This window comes from Etheostoma spectabile, chromosome 2 (assembly GCF_008692095.1).
Source record: "Etheostoma spectabile isolate EspeVRDwgs_2016 chromosome 2, UIUC_Espe_1.0, whole genome shotgun sequence".
Lineage (NCBI taxonomy): Eukaryota > Metazoa > Chordata > Actinopteri > Perciformes > Percidae > Etheostoma > Etheostoma spectabile.
In genome coordinates this window covers 7,160,421-7,170,170 of record NC_045734.1, presented here as the reverse complement: position 1 = coordinate 7,170,170, position 9,750 = coordinate 7,160,421, and the positions used below count along the sequence as shown (strand labels likewise).

General features: G+C 41.1%; 1 protein-coding gene across 3 annotated transcripts; it reads right to left on the bottom strand.

Moving 5' to 3' along the window:
* Window positions 1-1,931: 1,931 nt before the first annotated feature.
* tlr3 (toll-like receptor 3) lies at window positions 1,932-9,041 on the bottom strand. 3 transcript variants are annotated; one of them, XM_032535818.1, is made up of 6 exons: window positions 8,787-9,033; window positions 8,526-8,638; window positions 5,058-5,522; window positions 4,706-4,897; window positions 2,698-4,547; window positions 1,932-2,493 (listed from the first exon to the last, which is right to left on the bottom strand). In XM_032535818.1, the coding sequence occupies exons 2-6, from the start codon at window positions 8,541-8,543 to the stop codon at window positions 2,265-2,267; spliced, it is 2,754 nt and encodes a 917-aa protein (XP_032391709.1). In that variant the 5' UTR covers window positions 8,544-8,638; window positions 8,787-9,033; the 3' UTR covers window positions 1,932-2,264. The 3 variants fall into 3 exon arrangements, with proteins under 3 accessions (XP_032391709.1, XP_032391718.1, XP_032391702.1); XM_032535827.1 differs by lacking the exon at window positions 8,526-8,638 and having other exon boundaries at window positions 8,787-9,041; XM_032535811.1 differs by lacking the exon at window positions 8,787-9,033 and having other exon boundaries at window positions 8,526-8,703.
* Window positions 9,042-9,750: the final 709 nt, after the last annotated feature.

Below are 9,750 nucleotides of genomic sequence, written 5' to 3'. Positions count from 1 at the left end.
CCCGGGAGGACAACACAAGGGTTAACAATGCAACCGGAGACTCAATCTAAACCGAGAAACCAAAGTGATTGTGAACCTTATAGGGTTAATACAGGTTAATAAGTGTCATGAAGGTGTAGACACAATGCTAGTCAGTGACCAGAACTCCTGAACATGAGGAAGGGGGCCGGCCAATGATCACTGCTGTAGATGATATCAGCAATGTTTTGTTAAGAATATGTCTAATGATAAGCACATTATGTCTTATTTCTGTTGCCTATTAAACATTTAATGCATTTGGTGGTTGAGGAGCACAACTTCAGATTCCTTGTAGTTATCTATATTGTGTTGCTCATAGGTATAACATTATGTCACTGTTGATTCGTTAGCCAAGGTGTTGGTACTTGATGCCATGAGTTTGTGACCTTAGAATGAGGCTGAAATGTGCACAGACGTATCTCTGTTGCTTGCTGCTTAAGTGCAAGCCCTGCCTATGGCATATTTGCGTGAAATGTTATATGGCAGACTATTGAACCTTACATCTGTATCTCTTGAGTTTAATGGCTCTCCTAAGGTCTGGTAATTCAAGGCTAAACACAGAATGACATTGTAACTGTCACGTAGTAGGTACTGCATATGTGCGTGTGTGGGGGTGTGCATGTTAGGGGTGTTGCAGTAGAAATTAAACTGTACAATAATGACAAACCTTACCTTTCTATGAAGGTAAATATGGTGCAAAATGTTAAAGCGTGTAGATGCAATGTGAGCACTTGTAGAATATGATTTGAGAGCTTGTAGAAAAATATCTGTGCTCATGTTTGTTTTGTTTTTTTCACTTCAGTCACTTTTCCAGTACAACCACAACTCAGTGATTACAACCTCTCGAATCTGTCGCTGCAATGTGCCCTCCGTTCTGTTGGCTCAGAGCTCCACAGACTAAGCCCAAAGGCACACATTAGTTTTGCACCAAATGTATCGCAAGAAGTGTTGCTAAAGTCGAGGACGCAGACTCGCCGCTGTGTGATGGAGAGGGAGCACATTGCAGCGACAGATTCGAGAGGTTGTAATCACTGACTTGTGGTTGTACTGGAAATGTGACTAAAGTAAAAAAAAAAATATATATATATATATATATATATATATGAGTTCAGATTTTTTTCTACAAGCTCTCAAATCATATTCTACAAGTGCTCACATTGCATCTACACGCTCTCACATTAAGCACCATATTTACCTTCATACATTTCAGAGCACCCCCACTGAAAAGTTGAGCAACCCCAAAGCAACAGCAAAAGCAACTTTCTGGGACCCCCACTGGTGTCAAAAATGTCTGGACAGGCTTCTTAATCAGTTTAAAGCCTAAAGAAAACTGGAAGCAAATGGCTTAACTTCAGACGACAACATGTTGCTCAGATTTTCAGAAGCTTAGAAAAACAACTATGTAACAAATTGTCTATGCACTTTTTAAGAATATCTATCTGACAATTGTGACCAAATAAAATACTAACAATATTCTACCTCATTATGTGCATATGGGCAGATCACTAAAGGAATATTTAGTTGAAGCATGTAAATGGTGTAGTTCATTACTATAACCACTAGATGACAGCATAGCACAATTTATCATTTTGGTTTTCAAAATTGATATATGCAACAGGATTACTATACAATGAAATAGACCAATAATTCAAATTTTTTTTTTAGCAAAACTTTACATTTAAAAGTCATGTTCTGCTATTACATATCAAGACTGAGATATATAACTTCAAATAATGTCTTCATTTAATAAAGGGTTTATAAGACGTTCAATGTAAGGGTCAACCTTTTAGCAAACATTTCATTTAGAGAATAAATCATTAAAACGGCCTTTAAAATAGCTTTTTTTTTATTCTAGATATTTAATACTATGCATTACAAAACGTGGAGTATAGAGTATATTATACTATACATACTAAATATGAAGTGACAAAATGTAACAGTTCAGCTGCAGTCTGTGTAAAACAACATTGGAGAACATAACGATTTTTCTACCACATAGGACTGAAATGGAAAAGAAATCACCAAAAACATAGATATCCAGCTAGATAGCTAGCGGTGTATGCAGACACACGCACACATTCACTCAATACCATTTGAAAAAACAGACGTGTGTGTGTGTACAGTAAGCATGGTATTACCATAGAGAGAAAAACAATCTGCAATTGGTTGTAATTAGTATTAATGGAAAACACATTGGAAGTTATTACACAGGAAATTCCCACATTGCTACCAATGGGATAGGGCTACTACTGCAATCGATTAGTCATGCCAAGTGCTATGAGGAGTTTCTGGTGAAAGGCCGGCACCCTCTCCTTATGGACAGGCCAGTCCAGGATGCAGCAAGGACGCAACATGCCCCTGCGGAGTAAGAGTGAGTGAGATAACTTGTAGTCATGAACGTCCTGCAGGAAGACCAGAACCACTGAGTCCCTGCTGGCTTCAATGACCTGGTGAAGTGCATGATGGGCTTTAAATCTGGATGAGGAGGGAAACAAGGGTAAGAAGGGTCAAGAGACAACTGTGAGAACTCACTTTGTCACAAATAACTAACACAAGTACAGTATGTAACCCTGACTAAATATATTATACCTAACAAAATATCTACGTATTTTAATTTTTACTTAACCTGATGTAGAATCTATAATAATGATGAAATGAAGCAGTGTCTGTTTAATTTACCGTCCACACCAGGGATCTCTGAGAAGAGTTTCAGTGACGACAAACAAGATTTTCCTGGAATTTCTCATATTTTCCACAATGGATTGAAGCTGCGACGTGCCAGGGACTGCATCTCGATCCTCCAAACAAAACCTGCATTGGTCATTCTCTAAGGGGACCAACCTTCTTTCCACCCAGCTGCTGTCTTTCTCTGCATGTATGATGTAAGCATCGTACTCAAATTCCCTGCCCTCTTCAACTGCGGCGTCGCTAAATCCTAATGTGCGATTGATCAATATGTTCCAATAAAACTGGACCCTCCAGCCTTGGAACCGCACCAGAAGGGCAGTTACTATCAGCATGATGACAGCAGTGCTGCTCAGTATGTAAAGAGCCTGAAATGGGGTCATATCTTTGCAAGAGAGGCTGTCAAAATCCATGATGGAGCGATTGAAATACCCTAGTGGAGTGTTGCACATGTACTGGTCCCTGAGACCTGGCACACTGGTCCCATTTGTGTCATTCAACCATGTCACAAACCACAACACACTCTCACACGTGCAGTCAAATGGATTTTTGTCCATGACAAGCCGCCTGAGGTTGCTCAGAGGAGTTTTGAACACCTCAGGCCTCACAGCCGTGATCAGATTCTTCTGTAAATTTAAAGCCTGCAGTGAGTTCAGATCATCAAAAATGGAGTCCTTAAGCCTATTGAAGAGGTTGTTGGCCAAGCTGAGTTGACGGAGGTCACTCAACCCTCTCAGAGCCTCTGCTGGGATCTCATCCAGCCCATTACTATCCATCTCTAAGGTTGTCAACCTCCGTGTGTTTTTGAGAAACAACACCGGCCCACCTAGGTTGGCACTCTTCCACAAACGGGCAAAATTGTTGTGTTGGAGCTTCAGCACCTTCAGGTTCACAAGCCCCTCCAACAAATTCTCTCTGATGTTAGCAATGTTGTTGTTGCTGAGATCCAGGAAGGTGAGGTTGGACAGGGGACGGAATGGAGAGGGATCCAGGTTCACGGCTTCGGCTCTAAGACTTCTTGCCAAAGTCAGGAACCTAAGTTTGGGCACATTAACGAACGATGTGGAGCCTAGATTGACTGTCTGGTGGTTATTAGACATGTGAATCTCTTCAACCTGGCCCAGGCCTTCAAACTCTTTGCCAGTGATATTTTGCTTGATAAAGTTGAAATCTAGAAGTAGAGTGGTGAGGTTCCTCAAAACGGAGAAGCATCCTGGATTAATCTGTGCTATAGCTGTTCCTGTTAGATTTAGCTTTCTGAGAGGTGATCCTGCGAGTGAGACTAAGGTCTTGCTGGTGATGTTTCTGAGTGAGGTACAACTACTCCAGCTCATATCGAGTTCTTTAAGACTCGTCAAGCCTGTAAATGTATACTCTGTGATTGCATGAACTGCAGTTCTCTGTAATATCAAACTTTCTAGAGCACTTAATGGTTGGAAGGAGAAATCCTCGATAATCGGTGTGGGATGAGCGCCAACAAGAGCTTTTGTCAACTGGAGTTTTTGCAAACTTTTGAGCCCCTGAAATGTGTCCTTGGTCAGGAGCTTGATGTTGTTGTCTGTCAAAATTAGAGTCCGAAGTCTGGACAGCCATTGAAATGAGCCCGGTTCAATTCCAACCATGCCATTACGGGACAGATCCAGAAAGGTTAGATTTGTTTTCTGTAGCCCTGTGAAGGTTTTATTTGTGAGCGTGATCAGCTTCATCTTCCGAAGAAACAGAACATCAATGGATGTCCCCGACAGCTCCAAGCAGAGTTTAGAAATAACCGGGGTTCCCATATTGCTTCCATCCATGATCAAAGTACGGAGGCTTGAAATGGGCTTAAAGCAATCAGGCTCCAACTGTAACAAAACATCACAAAGAGACCTTGCAGTGAGACAGAAAAGAGGAACAAAATATTCAACTGAAGCAAGGTGCCATTATAGATACAGTATGTTCTAGCGTTGGTTCCACTTGTGACAGTGCCATCTCATTTCCCAATTCTAGGTTAGTTTCGTACCGTTTTTAGGGGCACAGATGACATGTTGAGGACTTGTAGAAACGATTGGTTGAGAAATGAAAAGTCATCTTTCTTGAGAGTGGGGAAGTCATTGAATGCCAGATTGAGGCTCACGAGGCTGGGCAGCTGAGGGTGAGAACTGAGCTTAGCTGACTGCAGTTTGTTCATGGAAACATCAAGAACTTTCAGGCTCTGTGAATGATGAAAGGAGAATAACAAGAAAATGTGTTATTTAATGCAATGCATTAGAGGCAAATCATGTAATTGTGGGTGAAATAAAGGGGGGGAGGGGGTATCAGTTTCTTGCCAGCTAATTACAAATTCAACTTATCGGTGTAACTAACATCTGTACCTGTAGTGCAGAGAAGGGCTCTCCTTGTAGCTTTAGCTTATTACTAGCCATAATCAACCGTGTTAGATTTGTGCAATGGCTCACGTCCTCCTCCTTCAGCACATACAATTGATTGTGCTCCATGTTCAGTGTCTGCAGCAGGGGCAGAGTCTGGCACAGACCCGGGTCCAGTTTGGTGATACTGTTGTACCCGATATCGAGGTGGAGGAGTCCCAGGTATGGGTTTAGTGTCACAGGGGGAATCCCCTTTAATCGGTTGTGAGACATGTCCAGGCTGGTGATGTTGCTGGGAAGGTCTGGGGGGACCGCACTGAGGCTGAGGTGGCGGCAGTCCGCCCTGCCGTCTCGCACATAGCAAGAAGTCTTCTTCGGGAATGCCACGCAATTGTGCGGTCCCGCCATTAAATAACATATGGTGATCACCACCGGGAGAACGGAACGAGAAGCACACATTGTTTCAAAAACCTTTAAAAAAAAAAAAAGAGATACAGATTCAAATTAACACTTGAAACGTTTATTGGCAACTTGGGGGCAGCACAACAAGAATAACACTGACATATCATCTTCTAAAGGTAATATGGCAAACATGTTAGCAAACAATTACACATTCTGCAGAAAAAAAAGCAACAATTGGAAATATTTTGAGTTGTGTTTTCTAAGAAAATGCAAGTCCAATATTGTAATAGTGTCTGTTGTAGACTGAACCAACTCCTGAAGGGATTGAAATTTCTGATTGTTCAGCCACTAAATGCTGCATATCTGCATCAGCTTGTTGCTAGCTTTGTGTGTCTGCTGTTTGGTGCTGGCCAGTTAGTTGCCACTATTGGACGCCATTTCATTAGGGGTTCTAGCTTGAGGCTGGAAGAACGCAAAAAAGTAACAGTTCACACAGCAGGGCTGTGGAACCCTATTGTTTTCCTAAGGATGTTTTTAGGGAGGTGCCATGTTCAGGACTGGTCCAAAACTCTGCAAGGACCTCAGGCGAAACCACTGACCCACTTCCACCACTAGGTAGTGCTATAGCAGAAAAAACTGTGTTTTGTGCTAAAACTCCCAGTCTGTACACCGGACATTCAAAAACCATATATCCATGCGTTCCCTGGATCCAACTGAATCTCCTGATGTAGGCCTCGCCCATTTCCGCTTGCAATTGATTTATCAAACCCCTACTTTGTTGAACTCCTCCTAGACCAAGTGACCAATCTGCACGCAACTAGGTACGTAGTATCTCCAGACCAACTTGACAAAAACTTATCAAAAGAATTTTTAGAGGATAATAATTGCGCATCTTACGCATGATCAAATTTGTGTATGAAAACACCAACTTTGCAATAGCTCGACCAAAATAAATGCTATCAACCCAAAAGTTTAGATTCTTGTTTGCCATGCCCCTCTGGAGGTCCCCACACATTTTATGAAAATTGGCCTCTAGATGGTGCTACAAGTACAAAGAGTTTATATTGCTTGAATGGCCCATCTGACTTTTATGATATTTGGAGGGTACAGTCTAGGGCCACTTCTGACCCAAAATGGGTGGCCTATGGGACCCACGTTTGGATTCACCACTTACACTAATGGGAACGACTTTAAATTTACAAGGTATATGTAAAATGGGTCATGCACCTCACATACCAAAAATTACAAATGTTGACCACTAGGTGGCACTATAGTGTGTTCTTGCCTTTATCTCCCACATTCCACATTGAACATTAGAACACATTACATCCACGTTTTCCTTGAATCAGGCTGAATCAGGTGATAAAGGCTGCCCCCATTTCCTCTAATTGTTTTTTTTTTGCAATGAGCGCAATGTGCAAAACTAACTTTTTCAAACTTGTCCTAGGCTGTGCAACCGATCTGCACAAAACCTGGTAGGTAGCATCAGATGAACCTGACCAAAAATTATCAAAAGAATTTTGCTACATTAAAGTTTGCGCATTTTATGACCAAACTAATTTTCCTAGCTAGCTCCCAAACAAAAACTTTGTAGTATCTCAAAGCCATTGTTATATCATGAGGTTATTGTTCAACATCATTTGGTTGTCCAATGACTTAATGCATGCAAATGGAACATTTATCTCTGCCATAGTAATTGCTATCCTAATGAAACTGGTGATGCTTGTTTGCCTATCCACTGTTCGGTACCAAATTTGGGGGAGATTGGCCCCTAAGGGGGCACTATAGTCAACATAGACCAGTTTTGGCCCTTCTACTCAATGTTAATGGCATATTTTCAACAGCAATGTTTCCTGACCTTTGCCTCCGCACCGTTACGCTTTGGGTACCGCTTTCGCGTGCTCCCTGAGTCGTCGGGGGCAACACACGTCAGGGCCGACTTGCAAAAAGAGGCTTTCAGTTAAATAGCCGAGAAAAGGTTACAAGCCGTGTTCAAAGCACCGTGAGGTCCCAGTCTTTTCAGCTGCCGTTGTAGACAAAATGTAAATGTGCTGTATTTATATAGCGCTTTTCTAGTCTTAACAACTACTCAAAAAGCATTTTTACATCTACAGGAACCATTGACCATTCACACACATTCATACACTGTGGCCGAGGCTCATCAAATAAACACTAACACACATTTACACTCCGATGCGCAGAATCGGGGAGAACTCTGGGTTTAGTGTCTTGCCCAAGGACACTTCGACATGGGACTAAAAGGCCAGCGATTGAACCACCAACCTTCCAATTGGCAGGCGCTCTACCACTGAGCCACAGCTCCCCCCCCCCCCCCCCCCCCCCCCCCCCCCCCCCCACCCCAAAAAAAGGTGACTGTCTGCCAGGCACCGAGCACCATGAGGTCACTTCATTTTAGAGGCCATTGCAGTTAAAGTTAGCCGACAATGGGTGACTGTCCCAATGTGACATTATGAAATAAAAGTCCCCTGAAATAAATAAATGTGTAATTGCAATATAAAAGTCCCCAGAAATATATAAAAGTAACATTTATTTATTTATTGAACTATATTGACTACCTTATATATTTACATTTATTTATGTATTGCCTCATTAATATATTTCAGGAAGGATTTCATAGGCCTATTTATTTATTTATGTATTAATGAATTAATTTAATAATGAATAATGGCATTCCATATCGTGCTGCTACTAAGAGTGAATCCTAGCAGTAAAATAGGGGAACAAAAAATGAGCTTAAATCATCATCTGAGCATATTATACCTTGACCATAGTTAATTGCTTTATTGCTAATTTCAAAAATCGATTAGTGCTGCTTTATTAAACAGATTTGCCACAAAACTAAATAGTGGGGAAACAAAATGTTTAATTATTTTCTATTCCTGACATTACAACATAAATGTTGACTTGTCTACAGAAATCTCTCTTCTAAAAGCATACAGTATTGCTATTATTATCACCAGAATGGATAATCATAGCACTGAGTGTCACATTGACACTCCACACACTCCAAGATGGCTAATATTTGGGATATAAAACTTGCAGAGCTCTTACCAGATTTTTCCTTTGCATATTATCTTTTGCATCTAGATGTCATGAAACCGAAGGCATTCACTTCCAGCAGCATAGCTGTTCTTCGTCCCAGTAATACGCTTATAGAGCACACACTGACAGCAAGAAATTACGGAAATGAGAAGTGGCAAGTCCGGTTTCACTTCCATATAAATGTCTAGTCTAGATCCAGAATTTAACTGTTTCATGCAAGTGGAAAAACACAGTTGTCTAAAGCGAAGCTTGAATGAAATTCAAACTTACTTCCTTCAAAGACTGGACCCAGTGTGTCAAGCTTCAGAATATTAAACAACCAGTGGCTGATGTAGGCTAGGCTAACATAACCAGGCTCAAGCGATAACGATAACGCTTAATATGTTTGGTAAGGTGTGGTGGAAACAAACATTCCGAGTTGTGTTGTTGTTGTCACGCACAGTCTGACACGTGGGCTTGTGACGTTACCCAAAAAGAAAAACGTCTGTATCTACGCCGCGATGTAGGCTACGAAGCTCGGTTGTTATTCGCGTGTAAAAACAAAATCTATACATCTGTTTTAGCGACTTTAGCTTATATAATAGTTTCATTTACGACATGAATTCGTTTGCAAACGGTCGTCTATCTACGAGGTCACATTTGTGTTGATTTCAAGTAAGTGAACACTCACTGTTGTGTGGGACACATACCGTAAGTACCAGAGTAGACCTGAAAGACAACCATTGTGGAGGAGCGAAGCAGGCTGCAAGCTTGCTGATAAAGCCTCTGATCTGATCACTCCTCCCGGTTCAAAAATTTGGAATGTGTCCCTTTTTTAGACTTCATTTTAACTTTTCACTAACACCACCTTACTACCACTAGTTTTACTTCTTCTTTGGAATCGATGGTCAATAACCCTCATTTATATAGAATTATACCTAATCATTGAGTTAAAAAAAGCAGAAATTATGAATTCTTTTGACTAATAGTTAAGATCAGAGGAACGCACAGATGAGTTAAGTCAGGAATGAAAGTGATCAATTGTATTTGCCAAGAGCGTTGTATGGAATCCAATCCATTTCTGTGATAATTTGGTTAAAAAGAAACCCATATGTCAGATAGAGACATTTTTTAAAGGGGTAACATTTGACCCGAGGACAACAGGAGGGTCAAAAGAAGTTAAGAACATGTTTAAGATATCTGTGTAAGTATGTGCTGTATGACAGACTATAGTGTGTTGTAAGCTATGTTTTAG